At 46.3% G+C, this 27,420-nt stretch overlaps 1 protein-coding gene across 1 annotated transcript in view; it reads left to right on the plus strand.

The window, feature by feature from the left end:
- The first annotated feature begins 9,412 nt into the window (after positions 1 to 9,412).
- The window catches only part of LOC119161117 (histone cell cycle regulator-like protein), a 78,285-nt gene continuing 60,277 nt past the window's right edge, over positions 9,413 to 27,420 (plus strand). Inside the window, exons 1-12 of the mRNA XM_075889634.1 lie at positions 9,413 to 9,580; positions 10,498 to 10,560; positions 11,295 to 11,496; positions 12,157 to 12,251; positions 13,004 to 13,099; positions 17,400 to 17,482; positions 18,001 to 18,078; positions 19,801 to 19,968; positions 24,166 to 24,213; positions 24,354 to 24,410; positions 24,537 to 24,607; positions 26,211 to 26,316. Of these exons, the coding sequence (XP_075745749.1) occupies positions 9,544 to 9,580; positions 10,498 to 10,560; positions 11,295 to 11,496; positions 12,157 to 12,251; positions 13,004 to 13,099; positions 17,400 to 17,482; positions 18,001 to 18,078; positions 19,801 to 19,968; positions 24,166 to 24,213; positions 24,354 to 24,410; positions 24,537 to 24,607; positions 26,211 to 26,316 (1,104 nt within the window). The 5' untranslated portion in view covers positions 9,413 to 9,543. The remainder of the gene's footprint in view (positions 9,581 to 10,497; positions 10,561 to 11,294; positions 11,497 to 12,156; positions 12,252 to 13,003; positions 13,100 to 17,399; positions 17,483 to 18,000; positions 18,079 to 19,800; positions 19,969 to 24,165; positions 24,214 to 24,353; positions 24,411 to 24,536; positions 24,608 to 26,210; positions 26,317 to 27,420) is intronic.

A 27,420-nucleotide genomic window follows, 5' to 3' on the forward strand; every position in this document is an offset into this window, starting at 1 on the left:
CGATATTTCTACTGAACCTTTCTTTCGCGTCGGCTTGGACTTACTCGGCCCTTTTCCTCTGTCTTCTGCTGGCAACAGGTGGATAGCTGTGGCCACAGACTACGCCACACACTACGCAATCACACGCGCCCTTCCAACAAGTTGCGCCACTGACGTCGCCGATTTTCTTCTACACGACGTGATCTTGCAACATGGTGCTCCACGCCAGCTGCTCACGGACCGAGGCCGCACATTTCTATCGAAAGTCATAGCGGACATCCTACGCTCTTGTGAAACACGCCACAAGCTCACTACGTCGTACCATCCGCAAACAAATGGCCTCACAGAACGCCTGAACCGAACCCTAACTGACATGCTTGCAAAGTACGTTTCCTCAGATCACTCTGACTGGGACATCGCTTTACCATACGTGACATTTGCCTACAATTCTTCGCGCCACGACACTGCTGGTTACTCCCCTTTTTTCTTGCTGTTCGGCCGCGAACCCACATTACCCCTCGATACGACGATTCCGTTACCAGCAGCTCCAACTTCACAATATGCTCTGGACGCCATCAGCCGGGCCGCCCACGCACGCGAAACCGCTCGTGCTCGCCTTCTGACCTCCCAAGCAAACCAACGGCGTCGGTACGACCAACGACACCGCGATGTGCACTTTTCGCCCGGTTCGTTGGTTCTGCTGTGGTCTCCGACCAGGCACGTTGGCCTGTCTGACAAGCTGCTCTCTCGGTACACAGGGCCATACAGAGTGCTTCGTGAGGTGACTCCCGTCACTTATGAAATCACTCCTGCTGCCTCGCCGTCTTCATCCACCCCTAGGGCCAGCGACATCGTACACGTCGCACGCCTGAAGCAGTACCACTCGCCCAATGATCTTGACATCTAGATGCGCCGAGACGGCGCCTTTGCCGACGGGGGTTATGCTACCTGTAGGCTGCCACAAACCATAGTGCGAATGCGCGTGTGCGCCCGACGAAGAAGATGAGGGTCGCTGGCTGCTCGAGCTCGGAGCCAGACTGGCCAGTGCTGCAACCGCTCTTGCAAATATATTTTTCGAATATATTCGCAATACTTTGTCTCGTTACTCACGTAACAATATGATCGATCGTTGTCGCAGAACTGTTCTTATGATCTTGACAATGTTTAGCAAAGGCCTTTTAGTTTCATTTTTCTCCAGCAAGTGTAAAAAGGTGCTTTGCAATTGATTATTTGGACAAAATCACTGCAGTCAATTAGGAAGAATATCACGTTCAGTCGTTGCGAATAGGTGTGTTTCTCGATCAGCCAAGGAGGAACTAGCACTCTCTCCTCGCGCATCGAACGGGGGCTCGCTTGCTGGATTCCGTGCCGACCGGTTGTTCCCTCGTGAACTCCGGCGTCAGCGTAGCTCTGGCCGACTGGGCTCGCCCTACGTCATCTCCTGGCGCCGACAAGAGCTCTCGCCAAGTGGTGCCCCGTCCTCGGACTCCTGTGACCGTGTTTCCATCTTTCCTATCTCTTCTCTCCCCTCGATTTGTCGTTGCTCTCTCTGGCTTTCCTCATCTCTCTCTCTCTCTCTACACCTTTATTCCTATCCTTTTAATCCCTCCTCTACCCCATCCCTTGTGAGCTACTGCTGAGGTGTCGCACCCTGATGCAGACAGTTGCGGGGCTCACTTTACTTTTCTTTTCCTTCTTCTAAACATAAACACCCCCACCCCCCGCGCGCATCGAACCAAACAACGCCGCATCCTCACGAAACCAGAACTGGTGTACCATGCAGGATCGGCCGAGTTTCGCGAAACTCGGGATCTTCCCGAGCTCTCGCGACACCCTCTTATGAACGAGCCAACAGCACGAAAAATGGCAGCATATTCACGGGATGAATGATGGAGAGTGGGGCGAAGCATCCGTCCGTCCATTCGTTCTTGCTTCCGTCCGTCCATGCGTCCGTCTGTGTGACCGTCCATGCGTCCATTCACCCGGACATGCGTGCGTCTGTTCGTGCATCCACACGTCTATCCATGCGTCCGTCCCTGCGTTCGCCCATGCATCCGCCCCTGCGTCCTTCCATGCATCCATCCGTCCGTGCAGTCGTCTGTGCGACCGTCCATGCAACTGTCTGTGTGTCCATTCGTCCATCTAGTCACCACTCCAAGTACCACCATCTCGCATCTTTTAATCATATATGCGTCAGTCTGTGTGACCATTCGTGCGTCCATCCGCCCGTCCATATGTGCGTCTGTTCGTGCGTCCGCAGTCCATCCGTGCGTCCGTCCCTGCGTCCGTCCATGCGTCCATCCGCCCGTGCAGCCTACCATGCGTCCGTCCATGCATCTGTGTGTGTCCGTTCGTCCGTTTAGTCACCCCTCCAAGTACCACCATCTCGCATCTTTTCATATATGCGTCCGTCTGTGTGACCGTTCGTGCGTCCATCCGCCCGTCCGTGTGTGCGTCTGTTCGTGCGTCCGCACGTCAATTCGTGCGTCCGTCCCTGCGTTCGTCCATGCATCAGCCCCTGCGTCCGTCCTTGCGTCCATCCTTGCGTCCATGCATCTGTCTGTGTGTCCGTTCGTCCATCTAGTCAACACTCCAAGTACCACCATTCCGCATCTTTTCATCATATATTCCGCATATATAAGCACCGCCATCCAGCGGACATTTCAAGGGCTAAACGAGAGGTGGCACACGCACACTTTCTTACGGCTGGCGCTTCTTGTCTACTTCCAACCTCTAACCACCTCGAGTTCATGGTATATACTAGTTCATTTTATTCATGGCACTGCGGCTCAACGCTCGCTAAACCTTTCTAAAACTAAGAAGGTTACACCCAGCGAGTATAACGTAGCAACCCTTTCTTGTCAGATAGGGCTCAATGTACATGCCAATGGCTGCTAATGGGGATCACAGCGGGCGCGTTAATTAAAAGCCGAATGCTTCTGTCTTTCACTCCCCATTAGCGGCCATTGGCATGTACATTGAGCACCATTTTTTACTGTTTAACGATGCAGAGAAGGAATCCCTCACCGGCACCACCTTGGAGGTTGAAATGTTATACTTGTTACACACTACAATGGCTACGAGGGACGAACAGGTGCCGTTATATAAAAAGCTTCGCCCCTAAAAGGAACTTTTGGCGATGCAGCATTGCAAGGTTAAAATGCAGAGTCCATGCGAAACGTGTCCGTGAGCTCTGGCGATCACAGCGCCCCCCCCCCTCGTAAGCATAGCTCCCACGGACACTGGTTGCGTCCGTCGTGGACACTGGGCGTGTACCTCAGAGACTCTGGATGTGTTTGAACCGCGGAGCTGTGCACTCTTTCTCGAGCGTCTCGGCGCCTATATCTCCTCCGCCTGCTCGCAGCGCACTTCTCGCTTCACTCTCTCCACCACCCGCAAAGCTGGACCACACGTTGAGTGAAAACTCTCTTTCGGCTCGTTTATCTGCGACGAAACTCACACGAAATACGACCCGCCTCCCGTGTCTTTGCGTTTCAAAGAAACGTTTACTCGAGTAAACGCTACACCGAGTTTCACTTCAAACCGGTCTTCCAGCACCCACGTCGACGCCCGTTTGAACTAGGTTAACGCCGTGCGCACGCCGCTGATGCTTCGCACCCGATCAGGGCATAGGTTGGCGTAAATTGCGGAGCTCACTCAGATTCACTCATGAAAAATAACACAGCATATCCACGGAGTGAATGATGATGAGTGGGGCGAAGCGTCCATCAGCCCGTCCGTGCTTCCGTCCATCCGTTCGTTCTTGCTTCCGTCCGTCCACGTGACAATCCGTGCGTCAATTTATGCGTCAACTCGTCTGTCCATGCGTCCGTTCATGAGTCCGTCCATTGGTCTGTCTATCCGTTCATGCGTCCGTCCATCCATACATGTGCGTGTCCATCCATCCGTCCATCTGTCTGCTAGTGTGCCAGTCCGTCCGTCCGTGCGTCCATATAGTGAACACTCGAAGTACCGCCATCTCCCATCTCGCAACCCCTATAGAACATACCCGCTCTAGAGCGGGTATGTACCACCGTTGTTAACATACATACATACATACATACATACATAAATACATACATACATACATACATACATACATACATACATACATACATACATACATACATACATACATATATACATACATACATACATACATACATACATACATACATACATACATACATACATACATACATACATACATACATACATACAAGTGGCTTTGAAAAGAGGAAAAAGGAAAAAAAAGTGCAGTCCCGTTACTGCCTCGCTTAATCGAGGGCACCGCCACAGTTATGCGCAGGGAAGGGGGAATGGGAGTTAAAGAGACAGAAGAGAAGAGGTAGGAGAAGGGTAGTGAAAAGCATTCGATCACTCGCATCACGCACGCGCACGCAAGAAAACAAACGCGGCACACGCAACCGACCGAAAGACTACCGAGAAGCCGGAGGCGAAGCAATGCGCCCATACATACATACATACATACATACATACATACATACATACATACATACATACATACATACATACATACATACATACATACATACATACATACATACATACATACATACATACATGCATACATACGTACATGCATATGTACATACATACATACATACATACATACATACATACATACATACATACATACATACATACATACATACATACATACATACATACATACATACATACAGAGGAGTGACAGACCCATGCCACTAGGATCGAGCTTCGCCCCTAATACATATTGCGTTTAGGACTCCAACTTACCAAAATTTTACTGAGCTGGACGCACTTGAACTCGCTCTCACGAAAATTTTCTTCATGCATGCAGACTCCCTCGGACTCAAACTCATCAAAATATTATTCACGCGCACTCACTCAGGCTCAGAGTCACGGCTTGATCTGAGTCCGAGTGAGTCGACTCAGCTCGCCGACCTATGCATCAGGGTTGCCTTCGGGGAGATCGTTCATAATTTGTTTTCTCTGGCTGCCTATTGCATTTACACTGCCTGGATTCCCCCTACCCATTCCGCTTGCGCTCTCATGATTGATATGTGGGGTTTAACGTCCCAAAACCACTATATGATTATGAGAGACGCCGTAGTGGAGGGCTCCGAAAATTTAGACCACCTGGGGTTCTTTAACGTGCGCCCAAATCTGAGCACACGGGCCTACAACATTTCCGCCTCCATCGGAAATGCAGCCGCCGCAGCCGGGATTCGAACCCGCGCCCTGCGGGTCAGCAGCCGAGTACCTTAGCCACTAGACCACCACGGCGGGGCCGCTTGCGCTCTCGTACGCTACCCAAGAGACCCTGGAGCCTCGCGTAACAACCTCATGCCAACGACGGGACGTCCTGGTTATCACACAGCCAGCCCACCTGCAACTCCCTTGGAGGCTCAGACCGAGACTACCACAATGACACGACCTGCAAACGAAACGAGACACCCTGAGACTGACCAAGAAGCCCAAGACCAGCCTCAGCATAGCACCTCCACTACAGGAACCTCAAGGTTCTACTGCAATGCCACGCGTCTCGCGGTTCAGCAGGAACATGTGCAGGTTGATGAGACTCGACATATGAACATTGTTTCCCTTCAGACCAAGAGTTCTGGTGCATGTGTGTGTGTGTGTGTGTGTGTGTGTGTGTGTGTGTGTGTGTGTGTGTGTGTGTGTGTGTGTGTGTGCGCGTTGCTCCAGTTTACCGAGTGGTTAGTGCGGGGGGGGGGGAGGGCGTGTAGTGTATGGCAGTACCTTTAATGCCTGTATTATTCATATAGTGTACAACAGTACTGCCAGATGGCAGCGCAGCATGTACTGGTTTAGTATAGTAAGGACTGCCAACAAACCTGGCATCACTTGTCCTCCAGGAGACTCGTCTGTCGTGTCATTTACTTGAATGATGCGCTCAACGCTTTGAAGGCGTGTTCCTTATACGTTATCGTGAAGTACTGCTCTGAAGACGATAGTCCCCTCGAAAATACTAGAATTTCATTAAAAGCTGTATATCAAATTATCCCAGCATCTCCACCAGATGTCGCGGGGTCGTGACGTGGACGAAGGGAGCGGACTATAGATCGAAAATGAAACTGTTCATTCGGGCCGAACTTGTGGAGAACAAACGAAAAGTAAGATTGCAGCGACACACACTGGAACCGAGGGCGGCGACCAGGGCATTAGCCATCGATAAAATGACAAGCGGAAAAGTGCGTCGGCATTTATACACGTGCCATCGAATATTCTAGCGTTATCCCTGGCAGCCACGTAGGTTCCAGAATAATCTGTAATGCTCCAGGAGTAGGCGCGATCTTAACGAAATAATCTGCTACTGTCCCGAAGCTTCTCGAACACTGCAGGCGCAATTTGCGCTGAGAATTAGGTAGAGTGTAAGGGCTGGTTGACGGGCTGGTTCAGACCAGCGGCCGGCGCCAACCGCAGGAGGGCTCCTCCGACAAACATGGCTTCCCTTCCAAATGCAGTTGTCGACCGCCTCGAATCTATCAAGCGGCCGCCGTGCTCTCTGTAGCTCGTAAGCTCCGAACGGATACTTCCATTTGCTTTAAACTCGTGTCCTTTAGCTTCGACAACACAGTAGTTGAATAGATTCGGCACCGTTTTTGAGAACCATACTCAAATAACTGACGTTCTAGGCCCAAGCAAGCCTTTTCAGATCTTGGAAGACATACATGACACGTTTGTTTGTTTTTGGTAACGCTGGATAGCTGGCGCTACATGTCCATACGTCTGCTTTGGGGACGTCATTTTGAATTGCTGTGCGCTTGTTTTGAATACCGGACAGACCAAAATGATCTATTCGCTGCTGGAACGTAGTCTGGGAACAACGCGTACGGCATAGCACGGAAACCAGGGAGCAAGAAGCAAGCAGCTCGAAGTGTCCCACGGCAGACGCAGACGATGAGCAGAAGCGAAAACAGGGGATGAAGTATCCCCTGACGAAGGGAGGACCCCTCCCGAAACTGTTGGGAAATACTGCGCCACATGCTCTGGGAATGCGCCGGTAACAATGGTCGAGAAACGGCCGCCGTTCGCGATGCGCCTATGGCGGCTGCCAATACCAGGCAACAGGAAGCCTCGAGCTCACTCGTTCCCGCCGCCGTCCCGTCTGCGGGAGCCGCGGGGGACCTTCTCCGTCGGCGACGCCGCCGCTGGGAGGCGGCGCTCAGAAGCTCGGAGCTCAACGACCAGCTCTGGGCTGTCCGGCAGGCCGAAGATGCCGCCCGAGTTCAGGGACTCAGCGCCGCCATCTGAGGCCACCAAGACCAAGCTGCCGGCCAAGCTCTAATAAAGTTTCCTCTCTCTCTCTCTCTCCTTGTTGACAACGCTCCCGTTGTGCCATATCGCATACCTTCACGAAGACTAACTGGCTCATTGAATTATTACTCCCACTATATATATATATATATATATATATATATATATATATATATATATATATATATATATATATATATATATATATATATATATATATATATATATGCGCGCGCGCGTGTGTGTGTGTGTGTGTGTGTGTGCCCATTCATGCATGCGTCTGTGTGCAGAGAAAGAGAGAGGGAGAATGAAATTACACTTACATTGTTAATGCAGGGTGTCTACAGAGAAGATCGAACATGAAGTCTTGGTCACTATTCCCGATTTCGGTGAAATTTACTGCAGGCCAAGGCCTTAAACCCATGCATAACAAGGGTTTCAAAGTTGGTTTTGTGAAAAAAAAAAGTATTCGTCTGAACAAAAACACCTGTATACTTTGGCCGCAAAAACATTTTTTTTTTTTTGCTAAGTCTGCAATTTCGGAACTTTGAGCGCACCTAGAGAGAGAACGCAGCATAATATTTATTCCCGTGAATAAAAAATGAAATTCGATATTATGAGTCTGTCGTACACCTTACCTATCGAAGCGCTTTTGAAAAAAAAATATCACCAATATGGCAAATCGCACAAAATGCCACTTTTTCTGTAATTTATTGCTGCAAACTAGTTAAACATGGATAATAAAACGCGGTACGTATTGACTTTGACATTTGTGCTTTCTCGTAAAATAATGGCGGTCTTATTGCGTTCCGTTTCACTTCATAATTGTGGTAAAACGTGAATGATTTGTATTGCTGATATAGTGAACCTAATTAATTTAAGGCCATAAGAAGGAAGGAAGCAACACATCAACTCATTACTGGGACGTGAGAGCACTTAACTACAGTTAATCGATTGACAGTCAATTCGTGTCGTTTGGCCACCGTTCAATTATCAGTACTGAGTCCCAGTCATAAGATTACAAAGCAATGTTAGGTACTATAGAACATAATTGTACTAATTAACGTAGTCCTAATTAGGTCTAACTGCAGTGATTCAGCTTAATTAGAGCGCTTTGAACATGAGTAAGCTGCACCACCTTGAACTTGGCTTCTTTAACCTAAGTTGGCGTTAGATTGCAATAATTTAGATTTAGATTAAATGCTCGTCATAATTAGACTATATTATGCTCAACTATACCTCCTATGACTCAACTGGGCTAATATAAGTTTAACTTGGCTTAACAAGGCAAATAATGTAAGCTGGAAGGCTTAGGTTCGTTTTAATATAACTTAACTAGGTTGCTTTAATTTGTAGTTATTAAACTTACATAGTCTTGATAAGGTTCGAGTATTCTTACATTAAGCCAATTGGCTTGACTATGCTTATCTAAGTTTTAACTAGGCTCAACGTGGCAAAGGCAATGAAGTTGGGCAGTGTTTCTGTTCACGTCACGGCCCTCGCGGCAAACGAAAACCTTGGACAGCTCCGTTGTTAATAATAATGGGACGAGGGATACTGCAACACAACATTTAGTTGGGCTAGAGTGTTCCGACCTGATGTTATGCAAAGATGTGCTATAATTCTCACAGTTGCATTGATAAGGGCTGTGTAAATGGCACGTACAGACAGCTGAGTTTAATAAACATTTAGACAGTGGAGTTTAATAAACATCACGGCAAAGGCAACATCGAAAAGCCGTGCACGCGCTATCTAAAGCACACTTGTAGTGCAATCGAGCTGATGTAACGTGTGTTGACGAACTTTTTTCCCGGTTCTTTCCTCGAGCCTTCAATTACACTACCGCGGAAAAACCAAGGCCGTTCGCCGCCAACAAGGCCGATAACACGTTGGCGCTCTCACAAATGCAACCTTGCAAAGTTATTGCGTGAAGTTTACCGAAGTAAATACAACTAAACTTGTAACGCATCTTCGTTTCACCTGTTCAATTTTCTACCGATGTCTGCAGAGAGGCCGCCGCAATGAAAAACGTGGCCGTGTCCACGCTTTACCACTGACCGACAGCTTGTTTCCTTTATTTCGGTTTCGCACTCCGATACACGTGGCGTATTTTGACGGCACCTCGTTTCCCGCCCGTCAACACTGCGCGCATCTATAACCATGGAAGCGAGCAGAGACGCCGAAAACGATCGACTCGGCATGTGACAAATGTAGCGGCGGCGAGTAATTCAGCCTCGCCCGTTCTTCAGGTTTCAGCGTGGTGAAGTGGGAGCAACCACGATGAAGCTGCTAAAGCCAAACTGGGTGACCCATGACGGTACGTTTGCGGTAGGCGCGCATTGTTAGGCTTACATTTGCGTGTTTATCAATGGGCAAAGCTCGCCGGTCGCGTACTGGCGTAACACAAAGAGAGGAAAGGAGCCCGTGTGTACCGGCTTCATCATGCGCGGTACTTAAAGCCGCTCTAGTATTTGCTGCTTACGTGGTGTAATAGATGATATATTGATGGTAGGACACCACTCCGATGTCTCGCGGCGGAGCTGTTGTGATCACGGACACCGCGGCTTCAGGACCGGTATCGGAAACTTCGATCCCTAAGTACTCGCTAGCGCAGTACTCCGAGGCCGCCATGTGAAACTGAGAGATCATAAATGCACTTTAACGCAGTTCGCGCAAATGGGAGTCGAAAGGAGACATTTTCTGTTTACATGTTTGCGAGCGAGTTGCAATTCGCCAGTGGTTCGGCAGGTAGAAAATATAAATGTGAAAATATCGCTCTAAATGTTTTGAAGCCTTAAATATTCCCTTATTTAGACATTTAAGAATTGACCGTGCTTTGATCTTGAGGATAAGGCGTAGTTGTGGCGTTTACGTAACCGCTCTATCGTGCCGGCTTTCAGCTGCACGTAAGCGACGATATTTGTAGTTTTTGCGTGATTGCTCGCAAATGCAATATTTACACTTGTCGCGTGGAATACTGAAGAAATGTTGTGTGCTTCATATCATAGGCGTGTTATGAAAGGTCAGTTCCCCCATAGTAATCTTCAGTTCTTCGACTATGGCGTAGTACTTCGCCAGAGGCAACTATGGGACGTAAGGCCCCGTCAGTTGAACCGTTTTGTATCACTACTATCGGAGTTTCCCTAGTTTGGTCATTTTGAGCGTCTAGCTGGCCTGTTAGGTGCATGCGGCTGACTAGTTTGCACAATGGTAATACCTATTCGTAATTCCCAGGTCACCCAATATTTTCGGTAGACATCCATCCCGATGGGTCCAGATTTGCCACAGGTGGCCAAGGTAAGCTCCAAAACGTTTATACAGTTTAGTGTTCAAGTTAGGATAGGGGATCTCGTGTGCTGGTTTAATTGTGACTTAACATACCACTTTGCGATTGTGGCTTCCTTAGGTGAATCAATACACCTTGTGCACAAGGCTGTCCTCTAATCATGTGTCTCCTGCTTACAGTAATTGGAACTAGCAGACAAAGCCAGGGAAAGTGTTGGGGATCTTAGCTGTACTATTCTTATGTAAAGGGGAAGAAAGTTAAATAGATATAAAGATAACTTGTCGCTGGCAGGGAGCGAACCTGCGCTGTAGCGCAGTTGGTAGAGCACTAAAGAAGCAATTCGAAGGTCAGAGATTTGTCCGTCCCTGCCAGTGACAAGTTATCTTTTTATCCATTTTACTTTCATCCCGTTTACATCACAGTTTCTACCATTCGGATCCCAAAAACTTTCCTTGGCTATCTTGTCTGCTAGTTCTAATTAATACTGTGCTCAGCAACAGCAAAAAAAAAAAAAAAAACAAGCCCTTATGGCTCCTACTCTTACGACTTAAGGATAATCATTTGAGGTTTATGTGCCTTAGAATCACATGTTGAGCATTCGGTTGGAGAAAAAAGGGCAGCGAAAATCAAAACATTTTATGTTGCTTTACATTGTGAGCTGGAAGTAACCAATGCAAGAATATGGCTTAGAAAGGAGCTGACTCCTTTTTTTTTTCCACCTTGTTCCTGTTTCAATGGCAAACAGGTTCAGACTGCGGCCAGATCTGCATATGGAACATGGCTCCTGTAGCAAGGGAGGAAGAGGAGCTGAGCGATTCGGTACCGAAGCTGTTGTGTCAGATGGACAATCATTTGGCGTGTGTCAACTGTGTCAGATGGTCCTCCGATGGTCGACACCTCGCCTCTGGTGGTGACGACAAGGTCATCATGATATGGATGATAGGGCGGTGAGAATATTTCTGGCTCCATTGTTTTTTCATCATCTCGGGCTATCTAACTTCGTCCGTTTCATCTTGCGCCTTTAATGCGACTTGTGAATTTACACAATGCAGCCACGGAATTTTTGAAAATGGTGCTAAAAACTGCCATCAGAGCCTAAAGACTACAACAGGAAGCTTCACTCTGTGCTGCCCAAATCTAGATTCTAGGGGCGTGTTCTTCATGCAGAAGATTGCAATACTGTGTGGCTGAAGTTGTCTTAATGCAAAACACGCCTAATTTGGCAAAATCAATCTGATTACTACCCATAAGGTAAACTATTGCCGTGCAGTCAGGCATGGTTCTTCACCTTCTGTTTTAGCATATTGTGAGCAAATCTGCATCTTAGCGCTCGTTAATATTTCTGAAACTCATTCCAAGAGACACAATGCATTAATATAGGTATTGAATATATATATTTTTCATTTTAAATCATTGATATATTGAAGTATTTCACTGTCCTTTAGTTTTCAGAGGTATATTTGGGATCGACTGTAAGTCAATTGAGCACAGGAAGAAAGCGTTACAAATAGATGCGATTCATTTTTGCTGAGCACTCTAATTAGTGCTTGCAATGCTGCATTGGTTCATTTGATGGCTGCCACCTTTACAACTCCCTTCTCTCCTAGGTATGGCATGAGCTCCTCGGGAATGTTTGGTGGTGGAGGCAAGTCCAATGTGGAGCACTGGAAGTGTGTCAGCACTCTAAGGGGCCATTCTGGAGGTAAGCATCCAGAAAGTTGGTCACTTTATACCTTACGAAACATTCCAACCAGTTCGTATTCCAACCAGTTCGATGTTCGTATTTCGCAAATTCTTCGAACGGTGTTTCGGCAATATGTAAGAAAGACGCATTGGTACTGGACCGCGCATGAAGTAACTGGATACCAGATGTTTCAGATTGTTGTAGCCTGGGGATTCCCGCAGCTGATGTTGTGAAGCGCTGCATGTTGATGGTTGATGGTGGATAGAAACAGAGTCGTTGGCGTTCGTAGCTTAACGCTTAGGGTCGTTCCTCGTGCTACCCACACAGCCGCAACGCACGTGCCGGGACCCCTGCTGTACGCTATCCGGGGACAAATAAGCCAATTGGCGACGCTCTTTCACCTTCTGCTTGGATGTGGCAGGTGTGCTGGCGCGTGCATTGCGGTTGTGTGGCTAGCGCATGGAACGTCCCTTACTCTGTTTTATTCTGACCACGCTACCAAGGGCATGCGTGCAGTTGCTCGGTAGCAGCACTAGTGTTTTGGCATACACTGCACATTACAGCTATTCAGCATGTGTCGGTGCGGTCACCTAGCTTCGTTGTGATTGTATCCAAATGCTTTGTGCATCTCTTGTACATTTATAAACTTTGCAACTCTCCATGTTTAGCCAATGCACACGCTTTATTTTGTGGCACTACAACGCAAAACTTGCAATAAATGTCTGTGTAATTGCTATCAAATCAAACTTCTGCTGTATTATTGTGTGCAGACGTCCTGGATCTGGCCTGGTCTCCATTCGATACTTGGCTTGCATCATGTAGTGTTGACAACACTGTGGTCATCTGGAATGCCAAGAGATGGCAAGGTAATACCTAGCTGGCTTGTTTTTTTAGTTCCTTTGTCTTTGCAGCTTTTAAATATACAGGAATGTTCTTGCATTTTGAACATTAGAGCATTTTTGCACGCACTTAGAGTATGTGTGTGCATCTGTTCGTAGTAGTTTGGTGTCTATGTTCATAACGAAACACTTTTTTTGAGACAGCCTTGGCAGTCATTGTTGGCAGATATAGCTGGTCAGGTATACTGGGAACTATTTAATACGCACGACTGACTGCATATACGTGTCTGCAAGATAATAAGTATACAGTGCATCACTGATTTTTCGAATGTGTGTGTAAATTTAAATGCTTTCGTGACACTGTCACAAGCCTCATAGATGCGAGTGTATAAGTGTCTTAAATTTCAGACACTGAAACTCTTTTGCATCAGATTTTTCACGATTTCTACCCAAATAGTAGGCAGGAAATGACATGAATTGAAGTTTCCATTACTGCACTGTCTGTTATCTTGTAAGTTCGAACCAGCACTTTCATGCGTCAATCTATTTGCAGCAATAACTATGTTTAAAAAGCAGCTTTGTCTCAACGCGTGATTGTTATGTGGTGAAGCTGACTGAAAATTCAAAGGGGAAATGCGGCAATGTTGTGACTTAATTGCCGATGACCCTTTGTCATCTACGGATGAATGAATCACTGAGAATCCTAAGCATCTTTGGATAACTGCTCGATAGAGCATTGAGCCTGGAACGGTTGTCGGCGCAGTCAGCATTGCCACTAGTGGCTACTTTTCGCCAAATTGGTGAATCGGAGAGGCCTGTGGTGACCTAAAGTCATGGTTGGCGACATGGCGATTTTCGGCTTAGGTCTCGACTGAGTTATGTATTTTATTTTCAGCGTCTTCAAAACAAATGGGCGACAACATTTTTTCTATTTTTCGCAGTCGTAGACTCGTCAGTAAAACGTCCGCTTTATGCGTAATTCAGTACGTCTGTCCTGTTCCTCGTTTGTTTTTTCTCAATTCACCAGGATCCTTGAGGCACTGGTGCATCGACCAGCAATCTCCAAGCACAATTTAGTTCAGCAGACTTCTCGTGTGCCGCGAGGTGGTGGTGTGTTTTAAGTTCTTTAGGGGCTTCAAGAGCTTCAGGCTTCTTTAAAGCTTGGCTTCTGAAATGGCTAGGTGGTAGTTAGGCTGCGTGTTCCCACCACAGCTCCAACTGTTCCAAATAGATTGTCGGCTTCTTCCCGGCTGTAGTGCCCCCTAATTTTTTTTATATAGAGATTAAATTTTTTATTAACATTCTTATAGGGCCGGCCAAAAAGTTGGCTTCTTTGGACAGCCTTCAGTAACTGCACTGAAGCAAATGTTTAGCGTAAACATGACTGCACAGAAAACGTGTTGCACGCATTGCAATGGTTGCGCCCTACTTTCGAATTTATTACCTTTGTTCTTAATTCAGTTGTTCAGTTATCAAACACATCATTCTCCTCAGTGAAATTCTTGAAATTTGTAAGAAGGCTATGCACATCCCTCTCTTGTTATAGCAACTGCTTCATCCTGTAATTGCTACAACTAAAACGGTCGAAAATTTTTCTTATGAGGCACTAGCATTCAGAGACGCTGATGGTGCATGCGTGCCCTTTCTGAATGCTACCACGGTGAAGCAGGTGATGCAACTGGCATTAAAAAACGTCAATATAAATAGAAGGTGACGTACGGTGTTGTTCTCCACGGACCTATACATATATATACTCTTTATTACCAGGCATGCCACACATATGTAGAGTGGCGACCTTTTTGGCGAAATTTGAAGAAAGATGGCGACTTTTGGCGACTTTTCACTCGTCGTTTGGCGAATTTCATTGAAAGTCAGTGGCAACCGTGAGCGCAGTGCACGTTTTTTACGGACTGCGCTGCCTTTCAGGCTGCCTGTTCATGCGCAACTGTCGTAGATGCGCCATACAGATGTGTTGCCTTCACGAACGAAAAATGCTTGTCATTGCCGTATTGATGTGCAGTCAGGAACGGTGTGGGCACAACGAACATTTTCACGGCAATCTCGTGCGTACAGCACTGCATGCACCTGGCATTAGTGGCGTTAGCTTTGTTGGCGATGTGCTGCGCACAACTTGGAACATTCGTCTTCACACAGTAGCAAGTTTTGAATGTCAATGGAGATTTTTGTGCGGTAATGCATCATTGACATGTGCACTTGCATCGGGAAACGCAGGACGGGTCAATCAACTCTTCCGCCACAGTTGCCTTTGTGTTCTGTGTCATCATTTTCATACGCTTTATGGGAGAAAGCTGTGACTGTCTTCACATTTTGCTGGTATTGGCGGCGCTCATTATGAGGTGCAAATTAGCAATTTTGCCGTTAGCCCATAGTTAAGCAAGGTTTTCGGAAAGTTTCCTAATGTATTCGCACGAGCCCGGGCACATATTGAAATGCGTGATGGGTGTACTGGGAGTCATTAAAGCCAGTTCAGACGTGGCTATGGTGATTTGAACACTTGAGTGAAATAAAAAGGCATGAATTTAATTTTCCGGGCGGCCTCATTTTTCGTACGATTTCCCTGTCTGTTGGGAGTCCGAAGAATCACACGTCAGATGTTTTACATACCTGCCAAGTCTCCCAGATTACCCGGGAAACTACCGGATTTTAAATGTTTTTCCCGGTTGTACGGGTCATACGAAAATCTCCCAGAAATCCAGTTTTGCCTCGCGCATCGACTGCTTTGTCTGGCCACTTGAGCAAAGTTGTCTGGCCACATAGTAAAAAAGATTTTTTCTTTAGCGATGGTGGCAAGGTTCAACTAAATTCAATGTAAGTTTTCGAGAGGCGAAAATAGCGCCAGAACATGCGGCCTGCCAAGTTGGAGCAGAGAAATCGCACATGGTTGTGCAGTTTTTGAAGGTCATGCACATTAACTAAAAAGAAAAAAACTCCCTTGTAGTAGAGGGAGGGCAGTGACACCGTGGTACAGTTGATGCTTTTGCTGGCTGTTGAATGTGCCAGCATTCCCACGCGAGAGAGAAGAAAAAGGAGAGCAAAAAGGGAGCGCCTCCAGCAGGAGCACTTGCTTGACATGGCAAGCGCGCAGCGCTTTGAGTGGCTGTTCTATTGCAGGCAGAGGTGGGTGTGCTGCTTGATTGACTGATTTGTGGGGTTTAACGTCCCAAAACCACCATATGATTATGAGAGACACCGCAGTAGATGGGTGTGCTGCTGTTAACCATTGGGGTTGGGGGGGGGGGAGCACATAGTTAGCCCTTTACATTGACATAATAGGGAGTGGCGCCGGTACTCGGGTGGACAAAGAGGGGAGTGGGGGGTGCTGACGCTACGACGGACCTTCACTCTCCCCCACCTGTACCTAGAAGGGGAACTGAGCATTCTTATGCACACACCTCACCAGGCATTTTCTGCACCCTTACTTTATGTGACACCTTGCAGTCTCCCTCAGGGAGCTAAGCTGAACCCTGCTTCCGCAAGGTTGCTCGAACCTAATGGCAGGGCTTTTTTTAAGCCGCCTGCCATGATTAACCAGCCGCTTCTCCCTTTTGCAAGTTTGAACTTCTTAAAAAAAATTCTCTTTTTATATTCCGACCGTTTTCTCCTCCCTGTCTCTTTTATCCCCAACCCCTTTATTGAGGGCTCCTCCTCGATATCCTTACAAAACACGAACATTCTTGGCTTTTTTTTTTTTTTTTTTTACTCAGCCGCAAGGGTTGCTAAAGAGAGTGCCTGACACTACCTGTTTTCTCGGGCTATGAGCGGAGAAGGTCGAGCTGGGGGCAGGCAAGTGGTCGGCAGGACTGTACTATGGTCCTTTGCCAGACAAAATAGCTTGTAAGCAAGCGACAACAGGCCTCGCACACAGAGCGATGTTATCGCATGTGCCCTTCGCGCGACAGTGACCACTGGGTTGGGTCCCTAGCGCGCTTTTACTCGTAAAGCAGATGATGCGTGAGCGATATTATCGGTTTGGACTCTGTACAGATCAGCGGCGACCACAAATATCTGCTGACAGTGCTCTTATAATAGCTATTGCAATACCCCCCCCCCCCCCCCCACCACCACCATTGAGTAGATCTCCCAGATTGCGTTTCTCCAAAATTGGCAGCTATGGTTTTATCCCTGGCCTTGCAAACATGGGCCACCTCTGAATTGTGCTATTGAGTACATGCTGGACTTCTGATGTTGAAGTGCAATTAACAAGTCATCTGATCTGTGGCTTTCAAAACTGAAATTTGATGATGCACACATTATATATTCAAGACAGTTCGAGCAACGCTTCCCTCTTTTCATGTGGTCTGTCCAGAAATGTTGGCGGTACTAAAAGGGCACACTGGCCTCGTGAAAGGAGTCTCGTGGGATCCAGTTGGAAAGTACATAGCATCTCAGGTGAGGCCCAAGTTAGATGTGTCTTTGCTGTGTGTTGTTGCGATGCGGGTCCTGGGCACGTTAATAAGCTTAAAGAATGTGCTACTGCTGATAAGGTAATGTCTTGATTTATTTGTGCAACTGCCTGTAGCGTAGACTCTTAGTAAATGGAAATGTCTTAAATGGAACTGCTATTTAAATGAAACAAGTCTTTCAGATATAATTAGTTTCGTACCTGTATTGTGCACTTCTGTTCATTTCACAGTAATCAGAACTACTGTTACGCAAAACACAACTTCATGATCCCTTCAGGTTTTGTTTAATGAGAGTCTACTGTACTTTAGTCGCTGTAACTGATTAACCTTGTAGTTACAGTGTAAGAAGTGACATTCACATGATGACGAATTTCTTGAAGGAAAAAGTAACATGTTACTTTTGTAGCTTACCTGAAAAACGAACTGGTAGCAAGCAACGCATTGTTAGTAATTGTTCACAGCCCCGGGCTGTTGTAATTGCCTTGGTGTTTGCACTTTTTTCAGTCTGACGACAAGAGCTTACGGGTCTGGCGGACTCACGACTGGCAACAAGAGTGCATTATCACCGAGCCATTTGTGGAGGTGGGCCTGATTTCTGCCACTTTGTATCTTTACGCTTGCCGATCCTCATGCTCAACCTGCAAAGCATGATTCCCATTGATTGTGAAACTCGTTTCTGACTGCTGTGTGTTGGGGGCTTTCATTTGCTTTTTCAAATTGATTTTCAAAGCTACTACGCTCAAACCTCATTATAACAAAGTTGCATTAAAATAAGTGCGTTATATCCAAAATGTGGTTATTATGATATATTTCTAACACTATGTCTATTGTAAGACAATTCTTTATTTACTTTGTTATAACTCGATATTTCGTTACATCCGTGCTTCTTCTATTGAGGTTTGAATGTATCGGAAGACTTTAAGTCCTTCAGCATCATATCGAACAACTAATGCATTCTGAGTCTTTGTGGGCACTGGTGGGGTTCGTCCGAATTTTTTCGAACAAGTTTGATTGTTGCAAATCAGTTCTTTAGATGTCTGTGAGGTGTACAGTATTGAAGAGGAAAAGTTTCACCGACATGGTTGTAGCGCATAGCTTTAATTAAAATTTATACAAATTTCGCTGGAAGCATAAAGCACTCCTACCTTATTTGCTTGCGTAATCCTCGCACTCGCATAATTCTCGCACCCCCCCCCCCCCCCCATCGCCCACTAAAAATACAATTTTTTTTTCCTCGAGTGATTATTGCACCCCCAAAAACTGCCGCAATAATGTCGTCTGCTCGTTCCAACTACTGATGATAATAGCACCTGTCACTTGGCGCCATCTCTTAAGCATCAAGCTTTATATTACTGCACGGAGATTCAATCCAATCCAAGCCAAACCAAAGTGGCAAGTGCGCGTTGCGGCGTGTTTTGTATGTTGTGTAGGTAACCTTGTCACGTCGTGGGGCAATACTGAAGCTACACGGCTGATAGATCATGCACTAAACAACGACAACAGGGCCGCCGGTAAGCCCTTCGAAGTCTACGAGTTTTGTGTTCGCTACTGTTGATGGCAGCTGAAAGCCACCAAGACGCGTTGGGCCTGCCATGTGCCTAAAACTGGGATTCATCGTAGACTTTATTTCTTCAGAAGGAAACTGCAGACGATTCTATTAAATAGCCATCAGCCCAATAGTGACGTCCTACGTTTACCTTTTGAGGGCTCCTGTTGCGCGACGAATACTACCGCTACGCCCGCAACACCCACAAGCCTTGCGCATGGTATTCCAATTCTCGACTATTTGCTTGCACCTTTAGTGTCTCAAATAAATCTTGCCTTGTCTTGAACCAGTGCTTTTAATGTTGAGGTAAGTTTTAATTAGTATTTCTGAAAGCTTGTTGTTAGTTGTTGGTGTGAGAATCCTGATTTGCGGCCATTTCATTTTCTTTTTTGCTCTGTAAAACTTGGAAAGCTTTCCCTGCGTAATTCTCGCACCCCCCAACTTTGCATTGGTTTTCTGCTAAAAAAAAGTGGGAGGATTATGCGAGTAAATACGGTATGTGATGAAAAATTTGCCTGGGTACAGTATTCGAACCTGAAATTGGACCTGTTCCAAAGCAATCACTCTACAGTCTGAGTAACCTAGAGGGTAGCTGAGAGCAGCGTGGCAATAAATTAATTGACAACATGAAGAAAAAACAAGTACGTATCATATAGTATTGTAGTTGCACTGTCGCACCATAGTATTTTTAAACAAACTTGACTGTTTCATGCTTCAGTGTGTGTCGGCCAAAATGCATCAGTTTGTATTTGTTGCAGTGCGGAGGAACCACCCACATCTTGCGGCTGAACTGGTCTCCTGACGGCCAGTACCTCGTCTCTGCACATGCCATGAACAATGCTGGTCCTACTGCACAGATTGTGGAGCGCGACAACTGGCGAACCAACAAGGACTTTGTTGGCCACCGTAAAGCTGTCACATGTGTGGTAAGTGAACATTTTCTTCTGGAATGGCCGCAAGGTGCGCACTGGAAGGGGTGAAGAACTCTGGCTACTACCATAATGGATAATGTGCGGCTCTTTTACTACAGGGCTGGTGGAAACCAAGTTTCGCTTAAGAATTATGTTCATAACACAGTTGAACCCCTTTATAATAGACCTGCTCCCGGGAGAAATTCTTGTCTCCTATATGAGGTTTCTCTTGTAAGCAGGGTACCACGTATGCCTTTTCTAATCAACACCAATTTTAACACAGTCACGCTGGTGCCTCTTTTACCGATTTGTCGGTTACAACAGTGCCTCTTATTAACGGTATGACCGTATACCCTTTTTATCAGCTGCTAGTGCCCTTCACTATGCTGCACATTCCCCCAACGATCGTAAAATCTCGAGCACGCAGTAACCTTTAGTGAAAAATATTGCAACCTGATCTGCCTTAGCTTGGTCACAGATGAAAATTCGAAATGGTAGGGGAAGAACTGCCCGTGCTTGCAATGAGTATCCTTTGTTGAATATGCATACATTGTCTGTCATTATTCACCCTATGTGAATGAAACAGTGGACGAAACGTCAGTGGTGGGAAACCTGCACCAACTGGAAATTGCTGCGCCATACTGCTCCAAAAGAGTCTTTTTTTGTATAATTTGCGCCATTTCTGCGCTACAAGGTTGTTTTGGAACCGAAAGCAATGTTGACAGCATGCATCGTAAGCAGATACCTATTACGTGATCATCGGCACGTTGTACTTAAACTGCTGCAAAAGCACGGCTGAGCGATTATTCCAACTTCTGCATGTTTGCAGTGGTGCCTTTTCGGGTTACCATTGCCAAAGAACAAAAGCAATGTGCCGACTACCGAAAAGCGTGCCAGTATGACTTATCGCCAACAAAAAGCTTACGTGTGTGGCGTAGCGCTGCTTTATGCCTACTGCATGCTTTTAACAGCCGGTGGCTACCTGAGAGCGCTGAGGTGCTGATCGTTTTTGCCTCAATCGTTGTGCAGGACTGTGGTCAGCATGCACCGCTTTTGCAGAAATGAAAGCAGCTCGCTGTTGCGGAGTTGAGCGTTATGGATTTTGGGAACCAAGACAGCAAGCGTAGCGCACTCTTTTATGAAGTGACAGCCTAAACGTGCCTCCGTCTGCTGCCAGGACCACTAGCCCATCCCCTTGCAAAAGCTTGCATCATCACATTAATCCAACACGCTTCTCGCCACATCTGCGCACGGAGTGGACGCCAAGTAGGCAAAGCACTGCACATGCAACTAGCCAATAGACGATCAGCTCCCTGCGACTCTATCGAGTCTCAAATAAAATTGGTCACTAAGTTGCAGATCCTGGTACGCGTTCGCGGACAGCTGATTATGTCCGTTTCATCGCTATGTCAGTCTCTACATCGGCTGCGTATCCCAAACTCCGCAGTAGTTTTAAAAAGCTCTTTTGTGTCGTTATGCGAGCCATCGAACAGTCGTGCGAAAATGCTAATCATATCTCAGCACTGGCGAAAAGAAAGTAATGGCTTCGTGGTGGGCACTTTAGGCAATACACATATTTGCTGTGGCACTGTATTTATGTCTTCTTTGGCGGTTATGGGGCACATAAATGCAAATTGGTACTTGGTCATAGTCATCCGCATGGGGGAGGACAAAGGAGTGGGGCTAAAAGCCAGTCCCATACATCGACATAACAGGGAGGGGGGTGAGAGGGGGGCACAAAGCCAGCTTTATACATTTACATTATAGGGAGGAGGGAGGTGCTGGGACCAACCTATGCCCCCCTACCCTGAAGGGGAACTCTGTACACACTTGTGTACTTAGGGGTTAAACTAGCGTGCTGCCAGTTGCTTCTTGGCATGTATGTGCATATTAACGAGGCTTTACTGCAACGAACTTTGAATGTGTCTGTGTGTGCGTGTGCTTGTTAGTGTGTGCACTGCTCTGAACTTCATGCTGCAGCTAGCTTGTTGGTGCAATATATTTCAGTATTTTATGTCACTGCTTCTGTACATAATTGTACTTTTGTTTATTTTGTGGGCTTGCTGCTTCTGTATATATGATTATGTAAACTGAGGGAACATTAAATGAAACCTATATCTTCTTCTTCTTCAGCGTGTGCTATGGGAAGCCTGTGCGTGCTACCAAACATGGAGATTTTGCCTGCTCCAAAATTCGGAAAGGCATTTCCGCCACTGAAACGGTGAAAATGGCTCTCAAGGGGGGGTGGGGGGGAAGCGGGGAAGCGTGCTCAGGAATTGGTGCTTAGTTCAAATCTCCTGAAAAAAAAAAAAAATCGCCAGCACTTTCACAACAAAAGCTGGAAGAGCGGCCTTTCAGAGCCCTCTTTTTTAGCATTAACTCTTTGGGTAGCTGCTGCAAGCACACTTGCAGGGTATCCACTATGCCATTAATCATTGTGTAGTAGGCAGGCACTTAATATACCATCTTTAGTAATTCTTCGAAAAGGCGTAGTACCTGCTGCACACTTGGAAGTAACTTTGTGCAGTTTTTTTCGAGCTGTGGCTGGCCGCGATCGGCAATCTCCTCCATCCCCTGCAGTGGGTATGCGCCATAGTTAATAGGTGGACAACATCAAGCTTTTGTAAAGGGTAGAGAACATTCGACGGCCTATTGCGCGATTCGCGTTATGTGACACCTAGTTCCTTTGCTGTTCTAGAACGATTTATTACTCACATTAACGCGATTTCTTTCCCGACATCAAGCCTGCCTAAGGCCACTTTGCAAAGGAGTTTCAAGCACCGGCATGGCTCTGTGGTAGACTACTGGGCTGGCACCAGGGGACCTGGATTCGAATCCCATTGTGTCCTTGGTGTTATTTATTTACTGAGTTTTTCTTTTCTTATTTTGTGCGATAATGGTTACGGGAACCGCTGGCGGCAGACAACTACAGCTCTCATGCGACCCGCGTTGTGATCTCCCAACAGCTTTCGCTGTAAACGGAGGATTTGAACTGAGAACTTGTTAAAATCGCGGGCACTTGCTCCGGATTTCGCAGTAATGATGGCTCCTGTCATGCTTCAAGTGGAGAGGAAGACTTAGTCGCACATGCTGGGGCTTGTCTCAAATAAGTGTTCATAATATTAGGTGCAGTACGTTCTACAAAAAAAGGCTTAGTGCAACCTATAAGAAACGTTCATTTTTCCCACACTCGCAGTATGGAAAGAGTTAAGAGGCACTGTAGTGTTGCAGGAAACTGTCCTGCTGCAAGGGGTTCCTCAACCTTATGCGAGTCTAATGCACTACCCGAGAGCTTTACCAGGTAGCCCATCAAAGACCCTTCCGGTGAAGAGGCGATGTTGAACAAAAACGAGACGTTTATTTACTCTGTTACATGACGAGTAGTCAAATGAGCATGCAGCTTTTCCATGCAAGGCCAAAGGGAGGGACGCCATCACTGCTACAGGTTGTCACAGTCTGCATCTATGTGCATAAGCTCTTCAGCATTCCATACTGGGGCTTCTTTCATCAAATGTTTTTGGCTTTCACGTGTAGTGCATGGTAGAAGGAAACAAATAGCATTCTTTATGCTGCAATGCTGCAATAACTGTACAAACAGGCATGCACTGCATATGCATACTGAAGCATGTGCACATGCATCTGCAGTGATTTATAATCTTGAACAGCGTGAGCTCTCATGAAACAACACAGCCCACGTGCTGTGTAAATAAACACCAGAATGACAGCCAGAGCATGCTGTTTGCTTTTGACATGTACTAGCTGCCAGCACCAGGCATAGCCTTGTAGGCAAGTGCCTGCTAGGCTCCCTCCCCTGTAGACGATAGGGTATGGAGCAGGGCCTGTAATTATTTTACAGTTGGGCAGTTATCTTGGCTGATGAAGGATGATGCTGGAAGTAGACACCCTTTTTTCGTGCTGCCACTCCATGTTATAAGTATCACAGAGCACAAGCCATGCACTCGTATCTTTCCTGTTGTAACGGACCGCTTTTAAGATATTCAAAACAGTCCAGAGGGCATCATGGCTTCCAGGCGTCTCTCGGTGGCAAATTTCTGCCAGATTATGTCTTCTGTGAGACGCTTCTGCGAAAGCGTGATATCAGCAGCACTATGTAATGGCCTTTTATTTAAGGGGGAGTTTGCAGATCGGCAGAAGTTCTTGCATTTTCATCATTTTTGTGAATGAAACATCCTGTTGTTTTTCATTTTGTAGAGATTCAACCCGCACATCCGATCAAGAGTCAACAAGGACAACAACAAGGTGCTTGTTGCATGACTCTCACTTTCATGAATAATTTTTTTTTTAAATTTCACTATCCTCGTTTCGAACAGTCCCCTTTGCTTCAATCATAGTGGTAACGAAATTGTACTAAGCAACACGGCTGGGCGTCATTTTTCCAGACACAAACCTTTTGCTGCTGTGCCATTGGAAGTCGGGACAGGTCCCTGTCTGTCTGGGTGAGTGAACTATCAAGTCAGCATGAAATACTTAATTAGTATCACTTTTTTCTTGTGATGTTCAGCTTAACTGATGCCCAACTATTGGTTTATTAGTTTGCATTTGTGTCCGGCCTTTCATTGCAGCTAACCTGTCTGAAGAGGCCTCTCGTTGTGGTGCATGACCTCTTCTCCAACTCAGTGTTGGACATATCTTGGTACGTCGATGTTCGAAGAGTCATTGCTTTGCCGTAGTACTGTGAGATTTAGTGCTTGCTGTATACTTCATGCCTACGTTGGTACAGTACCCACGCTCTTGTTAGGGAAACTAAAGGTTTGAAAATTTTCAGATCTGTGCAAATACCAAAATTTTGGTGAGAAACAAGTTTGAGTGCGAATTGCATAGAATACTTTTCGAATACTTCGAAATGAAGTACCGTATTTACTGGAACGTCTCGCCAGTATTTTTTTAGATTTCTGTGACCTGAAGCTGGCCCATGCAATACAGTCAAATACAGTAGACTCAATGATACAAATTCTTAGGGAGCACGCAAAATGTTGGTATCATCCCGAATTCGTATGAACCATAACAACCTAAAGCTTATCATGAAGAGTAACAAGAAATTCATTGGCGTGAGCTGCTCCTTGCTGAAAAAGTTCGTGATGTTCTTTTGAACTTTTCTGCCTTCGCTGTCTCTCAAGAAAGTCTCTGGAAAGGAGTAAAACCGTGCCGTGGTTTTTTCACTCAGGCTGCTCAAAGGGAGCGAAAGTGCAAAATTCAGTGGAAGTTTACTCGCTTTGCCACCTAAGCGGCTGGAAAACTATGCTACAATGTTGACACGAAAGAAATCAGTCCTGGAGCACTCGCATTTGAGATGTGAAGTAATAACTAAAATACTAGAGCGGCTGGAAAACCTTGTTCACGTACTTCCGAAGTGTTCACATTTGTTCTGCCCCTCGAACACGCCAATGCTGCCGCCTTCGCCACTGTGAGAATTCATTACATTTTGCCCTTTTCTTTGGCATTAAAATTCTTACCGAGTTCTAGTTGGGCATGCAAAGCACTGAAAAGAAACAGCTTGCATCTTCATAAACATTGTTTCGGGAGATGTGCCAGAAACAACACAAGCGGTCGCATCGGCACAGGTAATGACGAATTCAGCTGGCTGTGCAAAAGTGGGGCACATTGGTGCAAGCCGACTCGCTGCTGCTGCACCTCCTTCTACTTCAGCTGCTCCCAGCGATCCTAATCGAAGTCAGGCTCACGATGGAAGTCTCCCTGTTGAGGCCGTGAGCTTTGTCGGGCTGCGCAGGCAGTTTGCGGTTGTACCCGATGCAAGCCACCATCGACGCTTTTGCCGCTATTTGAATTTGTGGCCAGTTGTATAGGTACGTGGTTTGAGCCGTGCCGTGAAGCGTAAAGGTGATTTGCTATCGCGTGACGGAAAAACTTGTATTGCACCTATTTTTTCGCGTCGGCCTCGGGGTGTGGTTTTTCGATCATTTAGGTGGCAAAGCGAGGGAAATTCCAGTACGTTTTGCTGCATTCGCTTCTTTTTTTTCTACCGAGCAGTCATGTTGCTTTTTCTAGTAAACAATAAACACTATATTTTCTAACACAAGTGAGTGGAAACTTTCTTTAGTCTGGTCTGACTGCGTATATGTAACTTCTAGCATAACGGTAAGCATTCAAGTGTCCAGCAGTTTTACTGTATAGGCAGAAGTATTGTTTTTATGAGCTAGGAGTTTCTTCACTGTTTACGCTTCATAGCTATCAGTGATCTGCTTGTCTCGTGAATGTATCTGGAATTTGTATTTCAGGAGTCAAGAAGGCAACCAGCTACTGGTGTGCTCCTGGGATGGCACTGTGGCCTATATCGACTTCACTGAGGAGGAAATCGGGGTGCCGATTAGTCCTGAGGAACGAGTAAGGAAACACCGGGCTTGTATAGCATACGTAGCTCACCAAGAAAATGGTTTTGTTTATTGGAATTTACCTTAAGTTAGGGTTGGTAGGTGTATAAAATGCAGCAGTGAACCCAGAACAGAGTAGGCTCTCGGTAAACAAAAATGCCGTGAACTACTTATTCAAGCAGTCATTGAATGACATTAATATCAGAATTTATTGCCACACGAATTGATTGGGGCGAAAATTTCCCGAATCCATAAAAAGTGAGATATGTTATAAGGATTAGCCACATGTTTTACCCTCTCTCTCATCTCACGTCCCGACGAGAGTGCTGGATGCCAGCAGGGAAGGATGGCCTGGAGTTAAGTAGGTGACTTGCATGAAAAATGCAATCACACTCTCACATTGTTATTTTTTTGTGCCAGTGTGAATCACCCTGTAAGGTTTGCAGCACACTATGTAATTCTGCATGGTAGCACCTTGTGGCAAGAAGCACGTCTGACGCAAACACTGCACCGTATGTTCACTGTTGGGCAATAGCATGCTACTTACTACTCGATGTCAAGCAGGGGGTGCCAAAAGCTTTGTGTCGTAAGCAGAGCCCAGTGTATGAAAAAAGGGTGTCTGAGAAAATGGAAACTTCACGCTGCTCTTCTAAGCTGTGCTTACCATGCACAACTGCAAGATTTACAGTCCAATATCACTGTAACAAAGTCCGCTACAACGAAATATCTGCCACAACAAATAATTTTCAATTCCTTGTCAGCTGCCCATAGAAAACAATGTAAAAACAGTTTCGTCACAACCAATACTTTGTGGGGATACTTACAACGAAGTTTTGGCGAGTGCTGCCGTCTAAGAAAAAGGTACTCTCCAAGGATTGTCACAAAATTCCGCTACCAGCTCGGTCATTTCTCGTTAGTCATGACATTCAAAGCGCGCGACCGCATCGCAACACCTGTATTTTCATTGGAGACACATTTTCTGCCACCACATGCGCATCCTGGTGAGTTTTTCGTCATTAGAATCTCGACGACAGGTTGCGTAACCACCATGCTGTTGCCGGTGGGTTTTGCTGCACATACGGGCTGCGGCAGAATTGGTCTTCAAAAACACCCGCCA

Source organism: Rhipicephalus microplus, chromosome 3 (assembly GCF_043290135.1).
Source record: "Rhipicephalus microplus isolate Deutch F79 chromosome 3, USDA_Rmic, whole genome shotgun sequence".
Classification (NCBI taxonomy): domain Eukaryota; kingdom Metazoa; phylum Arthropoda; class Arachnida; order Ixodida; family Ixodidae; genus Rhipicephalus; species Rhipicephalus microplus.